We start from the raw sequence: 23,820 nt of genomic DNA, 5'->3' as shown, positions 1-23,820 counted from the left end.
GCGGAGCCGCAAAGTGCAAGCGTCTGCGTTATGCTGGGTCCGCAGCCCTCCCCGGCTACTGCTCGCTGTTTTCTGTCGAATAAGCAAACGCCAGAGCATTTATTCCTGGGGATGGGATCTCATATGGAAACGCGTGGCAATTGTTCCCTTTTGCTATTGTCGATATGTTTCTGTTCCGTTCATTGACCTTTGTGCTCGGCTCCTACCATCTCACACGTCACATCGAGGTTATTTTTCTGCTTGCCGTTTGTGAAGTGCCGTCCTTTCCCCTCCAGGTCTTGATGCGGGGAGCGTTTGTCCGCCCGTGTGTGTGTGTGTGTGTGTGTGTGTGTGCGCGTGTGTGCTGCAGAAGAGGGGGCTGGGAGGAGAGAGGGAGAGCCATTTGGGATCTGCTTGGAGGGAGGCCTCCCCCCTGCCTGGACTTGGTCGAAGAACTCACACTCCTCTGCTCCTTCCGCTTTTGGGAAGCGCCTGAACTCAGAAGTGATCGATTCTGATGTATATCCAGGTTGGGGTATAGTTAGCAGTCTTGATTTCACGTCATTATGGCCTGAAGCCCTGCCGGCTCCTCCTGCTGTTTGTGTGTGTCTAAGTGGTCCGTTCCTGTCTTGGCGTCAGCCTGGGCCCTTGACCATGGGGCCCTGAGCAAGTCTCAACTCCAAGCATCCGTTTCCTTACCTGGGGGATTTGGGTCACGGGGGCGGTAAGTCGCACAGCACTTCTCAGGCCCGGTGCAGTGCTGCCACTTTTCCTTCCTGCTGCCTTCCCCGAGGGACATGGGGTCACCCCGGGGAGGCAGGGCGTGGGTTCCAGCCTCCCAGCTCCGGGGCAGATCACTCAACCTCAGAGACCTTGCCTCCTCACCTGAAAAGTGGATGTAGCCGCCTTCCTTGTTGCTCAGCCAGGCTGAGGGGGGAGCAGAGGTGAGAGCCCGGGACCTCAGGGCTGGAGGGGTTGGGATATTGTGAGGTTCAGCCTTTTCTCTGGGAGGTGGGGGCCGAGGCTCAGAGGAGGGAGGGGCTTGCCCGTGGTTCCAGCCGCTGGCAGCGCGTGGCCGGTGCGCTGTGCCGTCTGGGGTTCACCCTGCCGCTCCGCCCGAGGGCTCACCTGTCCGTTAGGTCCTGAACATATGTGGTGCCGCGCGTCCCCGCGTGTGGTGCTGGATGGACAGATGGCCCTTCTCCTGCCATGTGCTCTGGCCTGTTTCAGTGTCATGGCCGGAAGCGGGCTGCGTGTCCTAGCGCCAGGGCTAGGGAGGCGCTCCTGTTGCGGAGCTGGGCACTCGCCTTGCTTCCACGTCCCCGCACTCCTCCCTCCCTGTGCTCGCTCCGTCCATACCTGGCCCAACGCTCAGCTTGATGCCAGGGCTGCACACAGAGAGGTATGAGGGGAGGCGCCCCACCCTGCCCCGGGCAGCCATTGGGCTGGAACATCACTGGCCAGGTCAGCACTGGCGGCTGGGAGAAGGGTCCAAGGCTGGTGAGTGGTCAGACGGTCAGAGCCACTGCAGCGTGTTAGGTGGGGTCAGGGCGGGGCTGGCCAGCCTGGAGGAGGAGGTGGGCGTCAGCAGGGACCCGAAGGCCCTGGCTGGGACTGAGAACGGTGCAAAGGGGGAAGAGGAAGGTTTCTTGGGTGGGTGGGGTGCTGTGAGACAGGCATGGAGACAGTGGTGTGGAAGGTGCAGTGAGGGACCCCGCCGAGGAGTGGGGAGGCTCTGGCCAAACACGTTTTATTTTCGGGGGTGGGTCTCAGTGTCAGTGATTGGGCGGCACGTGTCTGATTAGATTTAGCTCGTCTGACGCAGCGATCGCGGTCATTACTTTGGCTCAGAGCATTGCTGAGAACCTGACTCTACCTGTCACTGCCGCTTGCTCACCTGCCGGAGGATGGAAGGGAGTGGAGGGAGGCGGGGGACTTCCCGAGCCTCCCGTCGCGAGGAGCCCGGTGGAAGGGGGCCCTTGGGGCCCAAGGAGAGGAGGCGGGGAGCCCATCCTGCTTTGGATTCACTCCGACCCCTTCTGAGTCCCAGAACCACTTCCCGCCCGCCGCCGCCTGCCTGCCTTGGCCCACCTCCTCTCGAGCTGGCTTTCCGCTTATCTTAATTTATTGATGAAAACTTGTTTTACGGTCCAGAGCACAGACGGCAGCAGCTCCCTGCCAAAAGAAAGCATGCTCGCCAGTCGGGAAAGCGAGCTGCCTCCCGGAGATGGAGGGTGGGGCGGCAGAGTAAGGGACGCGCATCTGGCCTGACTGTGCGGCGGCCTGGATGGGTGGGGGGGCCCCCCGGGGCTGAGGGCTGGGAGCTGGGGGCGCGGGGCTGCCGCCTGGGCGGGACCCCTGGCTAACAGCCGCTCTGCCCGGTCTTAGCAGTCAGGATGATTGAGGAACGCGGGCCATAAGTACTAACAACGACCCTCGTTTATAGCTTTGTAAAAGCACCACGCTGGGAAGTTTATTTTCGTGCATCTCATTCAGTCTCAACTACAACTCTATGTGGTAGGAACCATGAATTCCCCATTTAAAAAACAAGCCCTGGAAAGTCATTTTCTGAGATTCCCGCCCCCCGGCTGGTACAGGAGGGCTCCGCGAACTTGAACCAAGGCCAGAGCCGTCCGTAGCCCCGACCCAGACCTCACACTGGCCCTTCTGCGTCGTGGCTGCCTGTCCGGCTGGTCTGGCTGGTCCAGCTGGGTGTCCTGCTCCTGGGTGGCCGTGGCCAGCATGGTGCCCGGCTCAGGGCAGGTACTGAGGCCCCTGTGGAGGGGCTGGGCTGAGGGGTGTCCCTGTCGCTCCTTTCGAAAGACAGGAAATTCTCCGAGTCGCTTCTGAGTGTTCCCTCTGAAGCTCCGTTTCCTGGTGGGTCAGAAGTGGATGTCCCCATGAGGCTGCTGACCACGCCGGGCGGGGACGGGCCTTCGAAAGTTGGGGCCGGAGCCCCCGCGAGCTGCGGCGGCCTCATCTGTAACGTGGGGTAGCGAGCCCAGGGGTCTGTGGGGCGCGTGTGGGGTGGCGCGTGTGAAAGCCCCCTCCAGAAAAACACGGTGCGGGAGGGGGGGGGGCGGGGAATCGTTTCCACAAGCTCCTCTGGTTGTGGAAATAGAGGCACAATAAGAAGGTCCACCGAGCCCCAAAGTATTTTATTTTGTTCCTTCTTGCTTCTTTGTGCAGAGGTACAGCCAACAATTTTCGCAACTCTGGTGAAATCAGCAAAGTGGGCAGTGCAGGTTGGCTGGACGTCTGCCCCCAACACATGTGCACTCCGTGCACCCCTCCCTGCGGGGGGCACCCCTAACGATGGGTCCTCGCCTCTACCCGCCCGGCCGGCACGCAGGACAGACCACCTTCCAGCTGTGCCTGCTCTCGCTCGCCACCCTCTGCCGGGGTGTGTCCCGGGCCCCTGCGCTCCTCCCCGCCTCCCTTGACTCAGACTGGGCTACCGTGGAGAATGTTAATAAAATGAAGTTTGGGGTTTTTCTGTTTCTTTGTGTGTTTGTTTGTCTGAGGCATAGAGAGACTTCAGTCAAAGGGTTGGAGTCTCATCAGACTGGATTAAAATCCAGCTCAGGTGAGATACTTAACCCCTGAGCCTTGGTTTTCTCACTTGCAAAGTGGGGGGAACAATAGGAACTACCTTGTCTGGTTTTTTTAAATGATTTAAAAAATTTTTATTCGAGTATAGTTGCTTTACACTGTTGTGTTAGTTTCTACTGTACAGCAAAGTGAATCAGCTATACGAGTATATATATGTAGATCCCCTCTTTTTTAGATTTCCTTCCCATTTAGGTCACCACAGAGCACTGAGTAGAGTTCCCTGTGCTCTACAGTAGGTTCTCATGAGTTATCTATTTTATACATAGTATCAATAGTGTGTATATGTCAATCCTAATCTCCCAGTTTATCCCACCTTAGTATCCGTAAGTTTGTTCTCTACATGTGTCTCTATTTCTGCTTTGCAAATAAGTTCATCTGTACCATTTTTCTAGATTCCACATATAAGTGATATTATACAATATTTGTTTTTCTCTTTCTGACTTACTTCGCTCCGTATGACAGTCTCTGGGTCTATCCACGTCTCTGCAAATGGCACTATTTCATTCCTTTTTATGTCTGAGGAATATTCCATTGTATATATATACCACATCTTCTTTATCCATTCATCTGTTGATGGACATTTAGCTTGCTTCCGTGTCCTGGCTCTTGTAAATAGTGCTGCAGTGAACATTGGGGTGCGTGTGTCTTTTTGAATTATGGTTTTCTCCGGGTATATGCCCAGGAGTGGGATTGCTGGGTCATATGGTAACTCTATTTTTAGTTTGTTTACGGAACCTCCATACTGTTCTCCGTAGTGGCTGTACTGATTTACGTTCCCACCAGCAGTGCAGGAGGGTTCCCTTTTCTCCACAGCCTCTCCAGCTTTGCCTGTTTGTAGACCCCTTGTCTGGCTTTTGTGGAAAGCGGCTGGTGCGGTTCCTGGCGTGGGTTCGGGGTCAGTGGATGTTAGCTTCCTCGTCCGTGTTCTTAGCGTTGTTGTCATTGTCGCCACCCTCGTCACCACCATCGCTGTCACCATCCCTGCTTTCCCCACCCTCTCAGGCCACAGGTGGGTCCCAGGCATGCCGTACGCAGTGGCTGGCCTTCCCCTCTCCAAGCATGGACACGTCCAGGGACCCCCTTTCTGATGTATTTGGGACGCCCTAGGTCTAAGCAGGGGGGCCCGGTGGGTCAGAACATGGTTTCCAGAGGCAGATTTCCTGGGTTCCTTCACCACCTAGCCTCTCTGTGCCTTCACCCTTCCAGGTGTAGAACGGGGAGGACGAAAATGCCCTCCCCCTGTCCCCACCATTGGGTTGGGAGGATTAAGTGAGGCAGATGGGGCAAAGCACTCAGAACCACGGGACCATGGTTGGTGTCCCTGGCAACACAGCTTCCGGGGGGTAGTGAAGACAGGGAAGGCGCCGGGTGGGTGAGGGCAAGGCGTGAAGCTCCTCCCCGAATGACCTCCGTGACCTTGGGCGCGCTCGCCTGCCAGGCCGCGGCCCGGCTGCTTTCAGCGAGTGGCCTGAATGGCAGTGGGCACATCAAAGAGTAGAAGGCGGGCCAGGGTCTCCCGTTCTGCCAGATGACAGAGTCGGCCCCGGGCCGGGGCGAGGAGGGGGTCTCAGGCTGACGCGTAAAGTTGGTGCAGAGACCACCTCTGGCAGAGGAACCCGAACTTAGCCAGCCTGTGTTCCCCACAAAACATGTCAGAAATGTCAAATCCCGACCTGGGTGGACACGGCTCCCGGCTGGCAGTGTAAATAATCGGGCTGCGGGCAGAGCATCCCTGGAGAGAGGACCAATCATGTTGGCCACGTTCGAGGCTTCTAGCTCAAGTGTGTGTGGGCGGCTGTCCTGGGGCCAGAGATGGAGCTGGGTGTCCACCACGATCCTTCCCGATACCTACACATGTAATCAGGGAGTGTTATTTGCTGAGCTCAAGCCAGGGGAGACCGTGCTCTTTACATTATTAAAGGGCCTCCGTTCTGTGGCAGGCCGAATGGAGGCAGCCCTGCCGAATGAGAGGCACCCCGAAGTGGACGTATTTTCATGGCGTGACTCTTCTTCCTCTCTAGGGGGGCTGGGGGCGCCTCTCCTCAAACAGGGAGAATGATCTCCACGCCCACCCCATTCTGTAGGGTGAGTTATAGTCTCCCAGATATTTGAGCTCTTTGCCAGAAAGATGTGATGTGAATTCAAGGTATCCCTTGCATTTTCCGAGGATTCTGAATAATAGCACAGTACCTTGTACGATATTTATATTCCGAGGAACACAAAGGGCTCCGCAGGCACAATCCCATTCATCTTCTCCGTGTCCCCGAGTGCTGGGGAGGTGTTTTTTTCTCCCTCAGTCTCTCAGCGGAGAGACATCCCAGAAAGGCGGCTGGACCATTGCCGTCCCCTGGGGCTTCATGTCCAGCGATGCGGGCTGTGGACGGTTCTGCTTTCTCAGGGAAGCCCAGGTGGCCCCAGTTTCAACGTGAACCTTGAAGATAGGTTTCTGAAACCCATCCCTGACTCCCAAGGCAACCCCAGCTTCATGTATTATTCTGTGCTTTGATGCTGTCAAGAGTGCCTTTCTCCCCAGATACACAAAATAAAACAAACGCAGGAAGGGAAAAAATATGCCTGTGGTGGGAAAATCCTTTCTCCAGACTCCTCTGACGAGTATTCTGAGTGCTTGGCGCTTTTCCCTCCCAGCTTACCGTGACCTTGGGAGCTCAGGCAGTGCCTCTCGCTGTGGTCCAGGCTGGCTCCCCGTGGCTCCTTCCCGGCTCCAGAGCCGTGGCGCTTGGGGCGCAGATGATGAGGGCTCCGTGCACACCCCTGCCCCAGCACAGAGCACCCATTCTTGCACTAGCACCTGCCCAAGAGTTGCTGGTCTTGGGTGGCCCGAGGCTCCAAGCTGTGTCCTGTTGAGTGCTGACAAGTTCTGGAGTTTGGGGTCACCTTCCCCCGACGTTCCCAGCGAAGGGCAGTCCTCCCACTGGCTCAGGGAACAGAAACCTCCAGTGGAGCCAGGATAGCCGACTGTCTCCTCCATCTGAGAAGCTCTTCCCCGAGCCTGCCCCCTGCTGTTTTAGCCCATCTCCTCTCCTGTATAGAGCAGGGGTGGAAAACAGCTGTGTGCTCTCCCGAGGGGAGCAGAGCCCCGCCGTCCAGGGGCTCCATCCTCGTGGAGCGAGCTTGGGAACCCTGGGTTACAATGCTCCCCTTGTATCCCTTCTCCCCTGCACCCACCCCGCCGCCCCACCCCAGCTTGAACAGGAAGCGCGTGCAGCTGTGCCAGCCCGGTGGGCCCGCCCTGGAAGGGCCGCCACTGTTAGCCTGGGTCAGTGTGGACAGAACGATGAGTGATCACGCCTTCTTTACAAGGCTGGCAGGGGCTTTGTAGCACCTGTTCCTTCCGACCACACAACATTCTGTGGTCCATCTGGGCCTGTTCCTCGGGCCCCCTTGGGGGCTCTGAGCTGGTTTCCACCTCCTTTTCTTTCCATCTCCCCACCGAGTGAGCAGGCCTGTGGTCAGTCCGAGACTGAGGTGCCGTGGCTGGCACCTGAGAAGGTTGGTTTGGGCCCTGCTGTCAGATTTGAGGAGCCCAGATGGCCTGGGAACCAGGGTGCAGGTGCAGGTAGGGGAGGTGAGCCCTGTTGCCCTGCAAGCCTTTCTCCCAGGCAGGAACGGTGTGGAAGTCCAGAGTTTTAAAGGGGCCGTGTTGGGAGACCCCAAGGTAGACCCCTTCCCCAGTTCTACTCCTTGCCCTTTGCTCCCTGGGCATCAGCTGTCGTGGAGACTGGGCCTGCTGTTGGCGCCCCTGCCCTGGCCTTTGAGGCCCAGGGACAGACACAGGGCTTGCCACCTGCAGTCCCACAGATGCCTTGGTTGGTGTGAGCCCCTAGGCAGGGCAGATGCCCTCCATACTGAGGCCAGGCCAGGAAGTCCAAACAGGTGGGCAGTGCTTCAGCAAAGCCAGTCTCCTCCCTTGCCTCCACTGGGGTCAGAGGATACCAGGCCCTTTGTGCAGCCAGCTTGGGGCCAAGGCTGCGGTACCTGCATTTACCCCTACCCAGGACCCTAACCGACTGGAGGGAGGAAGGGCTGGCCTCGGGGTCTCAAGAGGGGTCTCCCCCCTCTCAGCTCTTTCACCCCCAGCACTTTTAAGAGTCTTAGATAGCAAGAGGTATTGTAGCAGGAGCCCCTCTCAACCGATAGGGTATGCCAGTGAATTGGGGGGCGTGGTTCCCACGTTCCCAATGTCCCTGCAAAGTTCGCTGGAGGGAAGGGGGCTCGGCAAGCATGTAACTTAAGAGCTTTATTAACGTCAGAGACTCAACAGCTCCCAAATACAACATCCCCGAAGTTTGGCCGCATTTAAATGCTCTCCCCTAGAACCATCTTAGATAGAAAAATAACCTCATTCTGCAATAATCAAAATGTAACTGGGTTTTAGATATGCAAATGCTTTATGTCCTGTTTATTTGGAGGAAAATGCGGCTCAGAAATACGGGTGTGATCTCCCTGTCGCCTCTGCAAGCTGGTGATACTGGAGGCTGTGAAGTTGTGAAGAAATTGGAGGCTTTGAGAGAGAAAGTGGGGGGTTAAATATAGAATGGCCGAGGAATCACGCTGTTTGGTTTGAATCATGCGCGAGCTCAATGTGAACCACACCTGTGCTGCGGTTTCCAGCCAAGCCAGGGGCGGCACAGGCTGCATTACTAGAGGTGTAGAGCTCAGAGCGCGGGAGGGGAGAGCGGCGTCTTGCACTCTGCGCTGGTCCCTCCGGAGCTGGAACCTAACTTTCGGTAGTGGAGGGTGACTCGGGGGTGAGAGCCCTAAAAGCCCTTTTATGGGCCAGGAGAAGGTTGGGAAAGGATTTTGTTAGATACAGGCCTTCAAGAACCTCAAGTCCTGCCACACTTGATCTTGGTGGGCTTCCTGGGCAAAACTAGGACTGACGCACGTTAGCCCTGGGGAAGCGGACTCCTGAGTTAATAAGGAAGAATTCTTGACCAATTAGAGCTGTGCAAAAAAGGAACAGAGTGTGTTATTGGCTGGTGAGCACCGGGACCCCGGGGTGCTCAAGCGGAGGCTGGACCCCTGGGGCCAGGCACAGAGGAGCCCTCTTCACGGGGGCCCACCCCCCTCCGTGCCCTGATCCTTCTGTCTCCCAGGTGGCTTTGGCAAAGGTGTCCCTGTGACTTTGTCCCTTCCGTGTGGAATTGGAAGCACTGTCCGTCATCCCCCATCTCCCGTTATGGCCGTGACATTGAATGAGCTGCAGCCCCCCCCCCCCGCCAAGAGGCAAGGGGGGCTGAAACATGATGTAGCCGCCCCCTCCGTCCTCGCGCTGACACCTTTCCCCCTTCTCCGCGAGATGAAGTTCCTCGCAGCTGGCTTCTCCCAGGGCCGGGCGGGATGGCTACCAGCCAGCGCATTGGCTGTGAAATTACAGTCGTTTCTGTTTGCTTTTTTATTCTCCACATCCACTAATTTATTAAATGCTGTTAAACGTTGCACTTGGCCCTGGCTCATAGAGAACAGGGGGGCATGCTGAGGCCAAAGGTTTGAGGGGCTCCTGCAAAGCAAAGAGAGTGTGGGGGACAGGGGCGCTGCAGAGACACAGAGGCTGCGGGGATGAAAGTAGCCAGAGGGTGTGCTGAGCTCTTGAGGGGATGGGGCAGGTAGAGAAGGCGACTTACACAGGCGAACAGGGGCTACGGGGGAGTTGGGGGGGAACTTGGCACGGGGGTGGTGAAGAGGGTGCAAAGGGGGCCTTCTTTTTCAGGTGGGTTTGTGTGTCTGGGTATCCTGTTCCCAACCCCTCCCATCCGTCCCTCCATCCATCCATCCCTCCCTCCCTCCATCCCTCCCTCCCTCCATCCCTCCCTCCACCCATCCATCCCTCCCTCCCTCCCTCCCTCCATCCATCCTTCCCTCCGTCCCTCCCTCCATCCATCCATGCATCCCCCCCTCCTTCCCTCCCTCCCTCCATCCATTCATCCATCCCTCCCTTCATCCATCCATCCCTCCCTCCTTCCGTCCATCCCTCCACCCATCCCTCCATCCATCCATCCATGGAACAAATATTTCTGCAGTATCCAGGCATGTTCTGGGCCCCACAGTGGGAGAGAAAGGGCTGAGACGTGAACCTGGCCTGGGAGCACTGGTGTTTTTGTGGAGATGGGCAGCGCGTCTACACAGAGGGCTAGGCAGGGATGTCCAGCCCTGGCACAGGAGGTCACCCCAGGGAGGGCCTCCCTGCACGTTGGGGAGATGGTGGCAGCTGTGGGGGACACAGGCAGTGGCTGCCCTTTGGCTCTAAGCAAGTGAGGGAGGAAGCTCAGGGGGGAGGGTGGTTCAGGGGAGGTTGTGGTTTCACTCCCAGAGAACTGGGATGCTGTGTGAAAAATACATAAGGACACGCGGCAGAAACATGTATTAAAACCACAGATCAATGTGGTTGCAACTGAAGATGGGGAAAATGCCATGGGGGTATTGGCTAATTACAGCAGACTTGATAAATGAGGCCATAGCCTGCGGGCCTCAGTCTGCCTGCTGTGCATCTGTTGGATGGGCCCAGGGTGATGAGGAAGATGCTGAGACTCCGAAGGGTCCTGCACCTTCTCCCTTCTGAAGAGAGAGCCTGGAGGAGGGAGACCTGTGGGCATTGCCAAGGGGAGGCGCTGGTCTAGGCCCTGGGGATTTAGTAACGGACAATACAGACCCAGGTCGTGGCCACTGTAGAGAGCAGGGAACGGACAAATGCAAGGGTTTGCTCACATTTGGATGCGGGTTCATTTGGAGCCCGAGTGGAAAATACTTGGAAGTGCCCTTGGTTGGGGGAGGGGCAAGGGGCAGGGAGGCTCGGTGGTCAGGGTGGCCCCTGGGCCTGCCTCTGCTTAGAGAGGAGTGCCAGCCCGGCCCGGACTGCAGCAGGGTGGTGGGTGCCTTCGGGTCGTTCGGTTGGCTGGGTCCTGGTGCTTGAGTCACCCCGCCTCGCCCCGGAGTTTCTTCCTGCCGGGGGGCTTGAATCTAGCTGGTTGTCTCTGAGACAACCCTCTGCTTTGGGAAGCCAGTTTCCCCGGATGCCACCAGCTGAGCTCTCCAGCGCCGAGCTCTGGCTGTGCCCCTGCAGGCCCTGCCTCCTTCCTGTGCCGGGCACCCTCCGTGGGGGGCGGTCCCCCGTTCCTCCCATCCGTCCCTCGCCGTCCCTGCCCCTGCTGTGGCTTCAGAGGTGGCCTCCTGTCCTCTTGCCCTCCCGCCCAGCAAACCCTTTCTGCTGCCATTGCCACCCCCTGGACCTCAGCCTCCTAGCTGCCCCTCTCCGGCCCTCACCAGCCCTGTCCTCCTCCCGTGTGTGTCCCTCTCGGAGCTAGGACGCACCCCACCCTGGAGGGACACACCAGTTCTTTCTCGGGTGTCTGTCTTCTCAGGGAGTCGGTAGCTGGGGGGTGGACACCTGGCTCGGGCAGGGGGCTAGGGCAGGGGTTCTCAATCTCTCTCGGCATTTGGGGCCAGATGGCTCTTTGTTGTGTGAGGGCTACCCTGTGCCCTGTAGGACACTTAGCAGCGTCCCTGGCCTCTACCCACTCAGGTGCCAGTAGCACCCTCGCCCCATGTTGTGACAACAAAAAAGACTCGACATTGCCGGATGTCCCCTGGGAGTAAAGTTGCTCTGGTGGGACGACCGGCCTGGGGTGAGAACAGCGTGTCTCAGGCTTGGCTGAGCCGGGAAATTCTCTAGTCCAGATGCCACATTTTAAAGGGCATTGGGCCTCAGAGAGGAAAAGAATCTTAGGGTCACACAGGGGAGCAGCATAATGAAGGAGGCATTTCAGGGAAAGGATTCAGGCAGGTCTCTGCAGGCTGGGCTGAAACACGGAGGCCAGAGGCAGGCAGGGGCACACGGCCGGGACCTGGGCTTGGGGCTGAGGCGGTGGCCTGGCGCCTCTCACCCGTCGGGGGCTCAGCTGGGGTGTCGCCGGGGCTCTGCATCAAATGCCGGGAAGCCAGGTCCCGGGCTGGGCCTGGCAGTGTGATGTCCTAGTCTGTGAACTTAGGGTCTGGGGGCTCTGCTGGTTTTGGGTCAGAGACGGGAGCAGAGGGTCCCTCCATCTCAGCAGGAGGCCGAGGATATGGGGTGAGCAGGGCCTCTTGTTGCCTGCAGGGCCTCATTCATTCAGCAGTGGCCTTCTGCGGGGGGGGGACGGGTGTGTGGCTTTGAGGGGAAGGTGCGGGGCTTGGGTCCAGGCTGCCCTGCTGTCCGCAGCAGGCCTCACCTGAGACTTACCCAGGGCAAGGTGACCTCAGACAGGAGGTGAGGGGGAAGCAGGTGTGGCGGTCGGGGAGCAGCTCCGCGGGCTCTGGGGAGCTGGCACAGCAGGTCAGAGGTTGGCGAGTGTGCAGTCACAGAGGTGACTGGCTCCTGGAGGTTCTGAGCTGTTGAGATTTCCCACATGGGGGCCCCTGTCCACGAGGGACACGGGGAGGGGAGGCACAAGGGGACCCTCCCGGGCCCACTCCCGGTGGGAACCGGCTGCTGGGAGGGAGCTGGACAGTCGTCCCTTGGTATCCGTGGATGCTGAGGTCCCTTATATAAAGTGGTGGGAGTACCCTGAGGACTTTCCCGGGCCTGGGGACGGTCCCGAGGGGCCCGGTGTCTCCAGCGCAGGGTGGGAGGGCGTCCTGCGGCTCCAGGATCCCAAGGCCAGGCTCCTTACCTGTAGCGAGCGACCTGGCCTGTAGCAAGTGACCCGGCAGCAGCGGGGTCTCCTCTTTTTCATTCCAGGGTCTGGCTTTTAGAGCCATAAATCTTCAGCATGGAGAGCATGAATTTCCATGGTGTGATTAATGAAAGAACAATTGAGCCGGCAGCACAGAAAGTGACTGGATTGAGGAGAGTCAGTGACAGGTTGGCTAAGTCTCTGAGCCTCCCTGCAAACCCAGAGCTCTGACCCGGCCTGGGGCGTCACCTGGTGGTTGTGAGTGTGGGTGGCACCCAGTCCCTGGCTGAGCTGGGTGGATGCCCCGTTGGGTGGGGGGCCGCTCTGGGGCTGGTGTGCCCACACCGCGGACTCGGCCCCGTTCCAGTGGGGCTGCCGCAGGGCACGGGGCGAGGGCAGCTGTCCACGGCGTGGGGCCCCAGCAGCTGCTCCGCTCGGCCGGCTCCACCTGCAGCCCTGGGAGCTGTCTCCGGTTTAGTGCCGCGCGGGAGTAGCCCCGCTTCTTTCGACATGCCCCGTCTGGACCACATTTCCGTCTCCTCATTTATCGAAATCCTACTCATGCGTGGAAGCCGAGCAAGCCCTTCCAAATACATCTTGAATTGGACCGTCTCTCGGCACTCCGGCACAGCCTCCCGCTGGAGGTCCCTCCAGCCCCGTCTGGTCCCCTGGTCACGGCAGTGGCCTCCTGATGGCTCGCCCGCCGCACTTTGCCCTCCGATGCCCTATTCTCCACACAGCAGCCGGAGTGACCTGCTGAAATCACAGATCACGTCCCTGTCCTGCTCCCGGACTTCCCATCCCATCAAGAACACCACCATTTTCTTTCCCGATGCCTGCGACGTCCCACCCGCCGGTCCCCCACCACTGTCCCCCTGTCACCTCCGGCCCCCGGCGGGCCAGGCTCCCCCCCACCCAGGGCTTTGCACTGCTGTTTCCTCTAGAACATTCTTCCCCTGCTTATTTGCGTGCTTATTTACTTCCCCTCTTGTGGGTTCCTCCTCAAGCGCCACCTTCCCGAGGGGCCTTCCCTGCCCTCTGCCCCCGCACTCCTTCTCATCCTGACTGTTTTTCTTCACGGCATCTGGAGTTCTGTCGTGTGCTTGCCTGTGTGTCCCCTCTTCCCCAGGGTGGGTCTCTGCCAGCGCCGTTGCCGCCGTTGCCACCGTCGCCCCGTGCTCAGGGCAGGGCCCGGCTTTAACGAGCAGGCGCTTCATTCCAGTTTGTGGAGCAGATGAGAGAGGAAGTCGTCTCCTTGGGCAGCCTCTGCCGATGCCTGGTCTTCCCGCTCTCCACCTGCTCGTGGCCGCCTGGCCCTCACTGCCACGTGTCCGCTCCCCGGAGCGGGGGCAGCTCGAGAGCAGAGACGGGCTTGCATCCTGGGGGGCACAGCACGGCGCCCGGCTCGGGACCTGTCTCCCGGAGGCCGGCGCCTGGCCCTGGTCACCCTCTTCACGGGCCTTCTTTCTTTTCAAGTCTCACAACGGTCCAGAAGGGGGGTGGTAGTGTCTCGTTCCCCACCTGCCCCGTCCACGTGCCTGAGGGGCTGCCCCCTCCACCTGGCACCTGAACTCTGTGCCACTTGCTCGGCCCCCGTGCACACGGCCTGGGGTGGATGCTGCCCTTCCCTGGCTCCCATCTGGTCCGAGCGGAGGCCCTGGGAAGGCAGGTCCCTAACGCGGCGGCTGTGACTCCTCTGTGCTGTAGGCACTCGGTAAATACCTGTCCACCGACTGACTAGCTCCTCAGACCCCGCAGACATCCCTGAGCCCCTGGAGGGAGCGGGGGCAGAGTCAGCTTACGGAGTGTAAAACAAGCCTGCCGTGGAGAGCTGCAGCCCAGGGGATGGGAAACTGCAGCCCCGGGCATCGCAGCCCTGGGGGTGCCGTGGGGCGGAGTGGGTTCCAGCCGGGGGCGGCGGCCGCTCCCTGGGATGGATGGTGAGGCCACGGGGGACCCATGCCCTGCACGTCGGCCAGCCCCTCAGCCAGGCCAGGGAGCCCCTTCCTATTTCCATCTGCGTGAGATTTGTTCTTCCAGCTCCTGAGGACCATGGGCAAGTGGCCCTTCCCGTCAGGGCAGCGGGACCCAGTCACCGCAGGGTCTGGCTCTGAGAAACTGGCTCAGCGGTTCCCTCCCAAACCCCTCACTTGCTTCCATGACCACGTGGCCCCTCCCCGCCTCCTTCCTGAGCGCCAGGCCCTCCTCTGCGGAGTGGGACCCCCATGGCTGTGCACGTGCAGCTAGGACCTTCCGTACTTGTTACATGCTTTCCCTGTGCCTTGTTTAATTTGTCCTCATTGACGTGACCCTCCGCGCTTCGAGAAGCCGGTGGCATCCCGTTTGACGCGGAGAGGCTGGGGGCTTTGTGCGGGTCACACCACCCAGCTGTAGCCTGTCCGTGTCTCATGGTTGGGGCCGGGGGCCGTGGGGGCAGTGGAGGGAGACGCAGTCCTTTGAGTCCTGTGGAGACGGATACCAGAGCAGTGCCGGGCTAACAGGCTTCCCTTTCTCTCCAGCTCTGTGGCTGTGGACTGCTTGGAGTGGGCATTTGGCTCTCCGTGTCCCAAGGCAATTTTGCCACCTTCTCCCCCAGCTTCCCATCGCTGTCTGCAGCCAACCTCGTCATCGCCATAGGCACCATCGTCATGGTGACGGGCTTCCTCGGCTGCCTGGGGGCCATCAAGGAGAACAGGTGCCTCCTCCTGAGTGTAAGTTGGACCCCAGCCCCCCAGCCCTCTGAACGCTGGATCGCCCTGCATTTGAGCCACTGAGCCCACTGGGTGCCCAGCCTGAGCCCGGAGAAGTAGCTCCTAGAATGGTCTTTGCCTGACCCCACCCCTCTTCCTCATGATGGGCTACCCCTGCCCTACGTGCCCCTCCCACTCCTTGACTGGTGTCTGCCTTATGTCCCTCCCCTCCCCATCTGGGAGTCCTCGGGAGCCGTGGCCTCTCCCGTGCCTGGGAAATCCCGTCTAGGTGTTGCCTGTCCCCTGACGTCCCGTTTGCACCCCGTCCCCGGCCGTGAGCACTACCGCGTGCCCACGCCTGGACCTTCTCTTTGCAGTTTTTCATCGTCCTGTTGGTCATTCTCCTGGCGGAGCTGATATTAATTACCCTCTTCTTTGTCTACATGGACAAGGTAAGCCTTCCAGGAGGGGAGGGGGCGTATGGAATTTCATCGCCCCTGGGGGTGGGTCTGGGAAGGCGGAGGAAAAGCAGTGACAGTTTGTACTTGTGAGGAGAGGAGCGCTAAGAAGGGCCCAGAGGAGAGGTTTTGGTGGGGGGCTTATTACCCTGTGTAGTCTTAGGAAGTGGAGTCCTCTAATGACCCAGGGATGCCACGGACGGCCTCTGGCACAGAGAGCTCCCCGTCACTGGGAGTATTCAAACACAGTTGTGGGGAGGGATGCAGAGCTCACTAGGTGTCTGGGCTGGGTGATAGGAGGGTAACCTACTGGTAGCACAGGGGAGCCTTCCAGGTGACAGTGCGTCGGGCTCACAGTGGAGGCAGCTCTGCTTCTACGTCCAGAGACCTTTGGGGACAGACAGCTGCTCCCAGGCTGGACCGGGGGTTCAGGAGGGTGGAGCGGGGACCCCTGGCGACCCCGCCAGGCTGGACAGTTCCCTGCAAAGTTGGGGAACTTCTTCTGGGACCACCAGGAGCGATTGGCCAAGCGCGGGCTTCGGGCTCGGTGGGCCCTTTGGGTGTGTTGTACCCGGAACCGTGTTACCATCTTCTCCTTGGTCCTGAAGGAGGCGCCCGGGCCTCACTGAGAGGGTGAGGCACTCTTAGCATTTGTAACGGTAGTTCCTTTGCATCTCTGAAAAGGAGGCACGAATAATGCTGAGAGATCCCTGCGGGCCAGCCTTGTTCTCAGTTCTTTATAGGAGTCCTTTCCTTTAATGCTCACAACAATCCCAGAGGTAGATGTTATTTTCCAACTTCACAGACAAAGCAGAGGTGGACCCACACTCGGGATGGCTGATCTGCACCCTGCGGTTCCCAGGGTGTGTCCCGACAGGGGCAGCGATGGGGGGTGTCGTGGCCTGGGGGCAGGGTGGCCTGTGCGGGGCTGGTCCTGGGACCAGGGCAGCTGAGGGGCTTGGGCTGTCCCCGCCTCCGTGTCACAGCTCTGGCCCGAAGAGCTCAGCTCCCGTCCCCAGCGGGCCTCCCCAGCCCGGGAGAGCTGTGGCCAGCTGTCCTGGCCGACCTGGGAGAGCTGGGGAGCAGGGCGGCCTCCTGCTCTACCCCGACCTGAGTCTGCCCTCACCTGTCAGGTGAACGAGAACGCCAGGAAGGACCTGAAGGAAGGCCTGCTGCTGTACAACTCGGAGAACAACGTGGGGCTTAAGAACGCCTGGAACATCATCCAGGCCGAGGTGCAGGGTCATGCTGGGCGGGGGGCGGGGCCTGGGCCTCAGACTCTGGCACCCGGCTGGGCACCCCGGCTCTCTGGGTCAGACACCGTGCGGCAGCCGCAGAGGGGTGGGGGGGTCGGGGAGGACGGCAAACAGGGCCTGGACGTGGCCTGCAGCTGTGGGGCCCAGGGAGCTGGGAAGGACGGATGATCGAGAGGGCACCTCGTCCAAGCCCTTCCTTTCTGAAGCTTTGGCACGAACGACAACTTATTTTAGCAACAGGGTTGCCTCCCTTGTCATGACTCAGGAGGCTCTGTTCTAAGAGGAAACGAGTCAGCACAGCCCCAGCGGGCTGGGTGCTACAGCCAGCTTGGGACGATCCACAAAGCCAAGAGCCAGGGGGCTGGTGGGCGAGTGGAGGGCTGAGTGCCCTGCCCAGCGCCCAGCGCCCAGCTCAGAGGGCAGGCGGCATTGCCTTCTCCCCATCCAGCCTCCAGGAAGGAGCGATCACTTTCTCCTCTGGGCCCGGCTGAGGCCCAAAGAAGGGACGAGAAGGCTGAACTCCAGGCGGCAGCTCCCGTGGGGGCTGGGTGGCAGGGGAAGCCCAAGGGGGATGCCGGGTGTGGCCCGTCTGACCCCGTGCCCCTCCCCCCGCAGATGCGGTGCTGTGGTGTCACCGACTACACAGACTGGTACCCGGTGCTGGGGGAGAACACGGTTCCCGACCGCTGCTGCATGGAGAACTCCCAGGGCTGTGGGCGCAACAGCAGCGCCCCCGTGTGGAGGACGGTGAGGCTGCACCCCACCCCACCCCAGGGGTCCGTGTGGTGGACAGCCTGGGGACGGTGGCCCGGGCCACCAATGTGGGACGGGCGGGGACGCACAGGCCTGAAGCCAGAAGGCAGGTGGGAAGTGGGGGATCTGGGCCCACATCTGGGGGCGTCGGAGGTCGGGGGGAATGGGGTCTGGGGCTGTGCGGCGGGGCCTTGTAGGCGGAACCCCTGGGGGAGATGCCCGAAGGCAAGAGGACCGGGGCTGGGGGCAGGGGCAGAGGCGCAGCGAGGTAGGGGCCGGGCGAGGGGCCCACGGTCACGCCAGCGCCTGAAGCTCTGGTCCTCGCTCCCCAGGGCTGCTACGAAAAGGTGAAGACGTGGTTTGATGACAATAAGCACGTGCTCGGCACGGTGGGGATGTGCATCCTGACCATGCAGGTAAGGGGGCTGCCCAGCCTCACGCAGCCCAGCCCCAAAGCCCGAGGGAGAGACGACCGGTGGGCGGCCCCGCCCCTCCCCGCCCGGCCTGCTCCCTCGGGGCCTGCGCGAGCCTGCAGGGCGCTGCTGTGTCATTGTCACATCCCTCTGAGCCTTGGGCCTGTGCTGGCATCGCAGGAAGCCCCCATGGGTTTGCTTGTGACATGCCTGTCCCCACAGCACGGGGACGTTTACCCTGTGACTGAACTGAACGGCGGTGAGTCCTCAGGCATCAGTTGTGAGCAAGGCCTACAGGCGGCCTCCGTGGAGTCTGTCCCATCCCGTGGGATACGTGTGACCTGGCAAGTGGCTTAGCTGCTGTGCCTTCGTTTACACATCCGTGTAGTGGGCGTGATCGTGGGCCACTTCTTAGCGTTATATGAGTTTAATACCCGAAACGTCGCACAGGGGAGGTGCTCGGGAAGGGCTCGCTGCCCTTAGCCAGCGTTTCGCGGGCGGCCATGCTGTGCAAGGCCCAGCGTGGGTGACGGAGGGGGACTCGGAGGGGCCCCCGGCTCCCTCCTTGAAGAGAAGGCTGACATGGTGAGAGCAGGAGCCCCCGGCCTTTCTTGGGAAGCATTATGGGCTCCCTCCTTGCCCACTTGTGTGTAACTCCTACCCCTGGTGACCAGCTGACCCTGACTGGTCCGTCCACGGGAAGATGAGCATCCTGCACGAAGTCCCCTTTCTTCCCTAGACCCCGCGGGCCTGACCGTGTCTGTTTATCTGCGAGCCTCCGAGCTTAGTGGACAAGCCACTGTCCCCGCTCAGGGCTCTGACGGAAGACGGGCTCGCGGGAGCAAGGGTCTCTCCAGTGCCAAGAGTGGGGCTCGGCTCAGGGCTGCCTGCAGCCAGGCCTGGACCAGGACGCCGGGACCAGGCTGGGCCCCTCAGTCTCCAAGGTCACGGGCAGACCTTGAGTGTGAGTGCCGCGGGAAGTATGGTGTCTCTGGCCGCGCGATCCGCGGCGAGTGCCGGTGCCCGGGAGGCCGCAGGCTGGCTTCCTGCAGGGGCTGGGGCTGAGGGGACCCAGATGAGTGGTAACGTCCTCCCAGTGCAGCAGCGGTCAGGCGCCACGCCGTGTACCCCAGGACCCCGCGGAAGTGAGGCGGGCGGCTGTCAGTGTCCTGCCGCTCCCCCCCCACGCCCCCAGCTCCCTGTCGGCTGCCACTTAGGGTCAGGTCCTGTCCTCACCGCAGCGCTCTGAAACAGCAGGTTTCTGGGCCTCGGAGCTCGGTGACGTCCCGCACGGACAGTCCGAGCGGCCGAGGTCCCCGCGTGCGGCCTCCTCTTTTCTGCATTGTCCTCACTCCGCCAGCATCTGCATCCTGCAGGGGGCTGCCTCGCGCGCTCTGGGTGCCCCTGGCCCCCATGTGAGGCCCCTTCCCCGTGTCTTTCAGATTCTGGGCATGGCCTTCTCCATGACCCTCTTCCAGCACATCCACCGGACTGGGAAAAAATACGATGCCTGAGCGGGCTGGCCGAACGCCCCGGCCCCGCGGACACTGCGCCAGGGGAGAGGCCTTCAGCTTGTGTCGCCTGCCCGCACCCTCCAGACCGCTGACCCCTGCGCCCGCCGCCCCGGCCCGCCTTCCCTGCCACCCGCTGCAGCCTTCTCGGCGGGCGGAGGCCAGGGAGGAGAAGGCGCAGAGACCTTGGGGTGCCGGGGCGCCCGGATTCCTGTGCATTTGCCAAAGAAGACAGGGTGGGCGGGGGGTGTGCTCTGGGAGCCCCCCGGCACCGGTGCGCTTCTGCCCTGTCCTTCCTCCGCTGACACTTTGTCCCCGCGTGGCGTGGGGCGGGAGGCGCAGGGCTCCCTCCCGGTGGAGACTGCCCGGCGGAGGCCCCGGTGCCCCTGGCCACCCGGAGAGCGGGTGCGCGGACGCGGGCGGGGCGGACCGTCTCCCGGCCGGGGCCCTGGAAACATCTCGCCCAGGCTTTTTATACCTTACAGTGTAGCTTTTCTATTTTATTTTACTCTGATTACGATTATTCAGGAATACTATCTCTTGGATAAGTTTAGGGTTAGCTTTCTGATTTATAACTTTTTACTGTGTTGATTTCTGTAATGGTTTGATTTTCTTTCTGAGGGTGGGGACAGGCGGGGGACAGGGCGTGTCCGCCCGGTTTCTGTCAGGACAGACCACTGTGCTCACTCAGGAGGCTCTCGCCAGGATGCACTGAGGGAGGGGGAGCAGGGAGCCTGGGAGAGGCAGGGGAGAGGGGGGCACAGGAGGCCGCACGGGGCCGAGGCCTGCAGGGTGCAGCGTTTGCCGGGGCCCAGGCCGCGTGAGAGGCCAGGGCCGGGGGTCCTCTGGGGGCACGGGTGCTTTGCTGGGAACGAGGCCGAGCGGTCGTGGGTCCTTATGCGTCACTGCTGAGCAGCTCTTTTTCCATTCTTCCTCCCTCCTGCCCTCTGTGGGCCCGGGAGGCTCCCTTCCACCCCTGCGGGCATTCCCGCGACAGGTTCTGCAAACCCGTTATTTCACAGACATTCCTGCTAGAAACTCATGGACAAATACCTCTCTAGTTCAGATGCTGCTCACTCTCTCACATTGCTTCTGGAAGGGGAAGCGGTCCTTCCGTGGAGCTGCTCAGACAGCAGCAGAGGACCCACGACCACCAGAGGGAGGGCGGAGCCGTGATCGGTCCAGCCAGAGTCACTCGGCTGCTGACTCCCTGCTGGGAGGGAGGGAGGGATGCCCACCTGGGTCCCAGGACCCGCATCTCCTTCCTTGGGGTTCATGGATGCTGGGGTGACTGGTGATCACGTCCTCTGTGACCCCAAGGAAGAGTACCGAAGACCCAAGAGAGGCCAGACGGGATCCTGTTACAGTAGCCCCAGGACAAAGCAGCCTGAGTCAGGGCCTGGAGATGGACAGTTGGGGGGCATCCGCCTGCAGCGAGGTGCCCCCACTAGGGTTCATGCTGGTCTAAGCAAGTTGTGCAGTTAAAAAAATAAGTCAAGAATCCATGGGGCTGAGCTTGGAAAGGTTTCCCACCAGCTGATACTTCCCCAGGTGGGCCTCGCCTGGGCGCTGCCTTTGTTCTGCACTCTTTGGATGGGTGCCCTGACCTCCCGGGGGGCCCTGTCTCCTCCCCAGCCTCCACCTGTCTGTTCCGAGAGCTGAGACCTGGCCACCCAGCCAGCAGCCCCCTTCTCCCCTTAAGTACAAGACGGTTGGGACCAGGAGTACAGAACTTTTGGTGTGTTCAGGAGTCGAGCTTTTGGGTGCGGGGGAGCGGAGAGTAGGGTGGTCTCAGCGAGTTGGGCAGACTAGAGAACACCTCCTGAGACGGGAGTGGGCGTGATCATGGGAAAGCCTGTGGGCAGGGCTGTGGCTGGAGGCCACAGGGGACCGGCCCTCCCCACCCTCTGGCCCTGCCTTCCTGGGAAGGAGCTTCGGCCACCTCCCGGGAGCCCAGGTCTGCAGAGCCCAGAGCGGATGCACCACCATTCCACTGCGAGGGCCCCTCCACAAACAAGCATTCGAGTGGCACAGTGGGACTGCTACATAATGGGTTTGTCTTGGGGGGGTTGTTTATGCCTATCAATGCAATGTAAAATTTTTGTGAAAATCAACAGCAAAAGCCTGGCACCTTGGGGGTGTACGGCCTCGCTGGCATCTTGTTTCTGGAGCTTCAGGGGCGTCCTCCGGCCCTGGGGCCCTTGCCTCCGGCTCCCTCCTCCCGCCAGCCCCTGCCCCGTCCGTCTGTCCACAGAGCCTTGTCCGCAGTCCCCAAAACTGCCTTCTCGCCTGACCCTGTGCTTGGCTATTCCGTCATTTGGCGAGTCCACACCGGGCGGCGGGCTCTGCGCACGGCGGTGGGGGGGCTCCTCCCAGCCCCTCGCCCATCGTGCAGAGCGGTCCCCACCCCGCACAGAAGGCGTGCCGTGTGATGTCCGTGATGGGGCCCAGCACCTTCTCAGTTTCTCCCGACCCTGCTCTCGTGGGCAGCACTCCCTGAGTGAAACCGCTCCCTGGCGATTCCCCTGCCAAGGTCACAGTTAGCTCAGTGGGGTCTGATGCAGGTAGTATACAGAGTTGACTCCCAAGGCCAAGGTCCTGCAGACGTCAGGGGAGTGCCTGTCTCCACTCGGCCTCTCTCTGTAGCCGTCTCGCAAGGGAGGTGAGCCAGCAGGGCTGAGCACGGCCCTTGGGGACCCCAGCAGGTGCCGACCCGTTCCCCTGCTGGAGGCCCTCTCCTCTCTCCCCTCCAGCGTGGGCCTGCGTCGTGGCCTCTCACACTGGAAAGGTTGCTGACCCACCCTAGACCCTCATGCAGGTGTTCTGGTTTGACTTGGACCAGATGGCCGTCCCTCCTTGCTTTGGTGGCCAAAGAGTGGTCCAGGTGGATGGAAAGAATGTCCCCACCTCTCCGGCCCCTGCCCACCGCTGGTGGAGGTGCTAACAGCAGGGACCCAGCCAGGACGGAGCGGGAGCCGGGTACCTGAGGTCCACCCTGCCCCTCGGCCCTTCAGGGCCGGCCTCCTGTGTTCCTGTTCTCCCATCCCCCCTCCGCCGCCATGAGGCCAAGTCCAGGGCGTGTCCTCGCCTCGCCACGCTGACCGGGCCCCTCGAGGGCCAGGCCTGGGGCTTGTGCCCACACCCTGCCCGCTGGGGCAGCGTGGCCGAGCGGGGGGCACGCGTGCTGGTTTCAATGCACTTTTCTGCTTGCGATGCCATATCTGTGTGCTACCTTCATCCTGGTCCTGGCTTACGGAACGCCATGTTTTTAGCATGTTTTTAAATAAAAACTGATAACGTGTCAAAAGCACAAGCAGCCTTTCTCTTTGTGGTGTTTGTGTCCACTGAGCCACGACTGTGACTTTTTCACGAGGTGGTTGGTGTGAGGGACCAGCCTGCCTTGTCCACGCACAGTGCACGGTGAGGACCTCTCCTCCCCTCCTCGGGCCCAGGCTACAGATCTGCTGGGCGGGGAAGGGGTCTCTGGGGTTGGGAGCCTGTCCCGGCGGCCTGAGCTGGCCGCACGAGAGGCCAGCTCCCACCTCGGTGTCTGCCACCCGCCACAGATGGCCAGTCCTGGGGTCCTGTAAGTGTGTGAGGGAGGGGCCGGGAACAAGTTATCAGAGGCCCCCAGTGGGGCTGGGCAGGGGTCGCAGCTTGTGAGCCGGTGGGTGAGTTTGAACTTTAAGCTAAGAGCAGTGGGCGCCCGCTGAGAGGTTTGAAGCCCGTGGGACCGGCTCAGCTCTGCCCTTGAGCGCCATCCCTCTGGCTACAGCGTGAGAACGAAGGGAGTTACCAGCGGGATGGGGGAAACATGACAGGGACCCGCGGGAGGACCGACAAGCCTTGGTGATGGACCAGATTTGCTGGGGGGAGAAGGAACCTTCCTGTCATCCCCCCAGCGCGAGCCCCTCCCCCACAGGAGAGGACTCCTGGAACCAGACGGCGGCCGCGTGGGTCTCTCGGGCCGCGAGCTTGCGTGCAGGGGGTGGATGGGCAGAGCTGCAGGCTGTAACCAAATCTCTCCTTTTGTTGGTGTTGGGTCACAGCTTGTGAAATGCCTTTGTGTGCACTATAGATCCCTCCTGACCACAACTGTTTTATCGGCTGTCGGTCGCGCCTGAGCTTTCACCCATAGAGAGGTACCACGCCTGGGTGGAGAGAGCACTGGTTCGGGAGGACCGGGCTCGGCTCCCACTCTGCACGTGGTTGGCATCCGTGTGAGCACTGCGTTCTCACTGAACTTGTCTTGGTTTCATCATCTGCAAAATGCGGACAATACGTATTTTACAGATTTGCTGCGAGGACTAAATAAAATCATGTACGTAAAGACATCCAGGGCTTCCCTGGTGGCACAGTGGTTAAGAATCCGCCTGCCAATACAGGGGACACGGGTTCGAGCCCTGGTCCGAGAAGATCCCACATGCCGCGGAGCAACTAAGCCCGTGCGCCACAACTACTGAGCCTGCACTCTAGAGC

General features: G+C 60.8%; 1 protein-coding gene and 1 long non-coding RNA gene across 4 annotated transcripts in view; both read left to right on the top strand.

The window, feature by feature from the left end:
- Positions 1 to 22,654, top strand: part of TSPAN9 (tetraspanin 9) — a 183,441-nt gene extending 160,787 nt beyond the window's left edge. For all 3 annotated transcript variants that reach the window (XM_057556941.1, XM_057556942.1, XM_057556940.1), the window contains 6 exons: positions 14,780 to 14,971; positions 15,328 to 15,402; positions 16,542 to 16,643; positions 17,280 to 17,411; positions 17,750 to 17,833; positions 19,273 to 22,654. In XM_057556941.1, the coding sequence (XP_057412924.1) occupies positions 14,780 to 14,971; positions 15,328 to 15,402; positions 16,542 to 16,643; positions 17,280 to 17,411; positions 17,750 to 17,833; positions 19,273 to 19,344 (657 nt within the window). In that variant the 3' untranslated portion in view covers positions 19,345 to 22,654. The remainder of the gene's footprint in view (positions 1 to 14,779; positions 14,972 to 15,327; positions 15,403 to 16,541; positions 16,644 to 17,279; positions 17,412 to 17,749; positions 17,834 to 19,272) is intronic.
- Positions 1,390 to 3,473, top strand: LOC130709236 (uncharacterized). The gene is made up of 2 exons (XR_009009747.1): positions 1,390 to 1,479; positions 3,169 to 3,473. It is a non-coding gene; the product is annotated as an uncharacterized LOC130709236 (long non-coding RNA).
- Positions 22,655 to 23,820: the final 1,166 nt, after the last annotated feature.

Source organism: Balaenoptera acutorostrata, chromosome 11 (assembly GCF_949987535.1).
Source record: "Balaenoptera acutorostrata chromosome 11, mBalAcu1.1, whole genome shotgun sequence".
In the NCBI taxonomy this organism is placed as follows: Eukaryota; Metazoa; Chordata; class Mammalia; order Artiodactyla; family Balaenopteridae; genus Balaenoptera; species Balaenoptera acutorostrata.
Note: the sequence above shows the minus strand (reverse complement) of the source record. Positions and strands in the feature narration are given on the sequence as shown.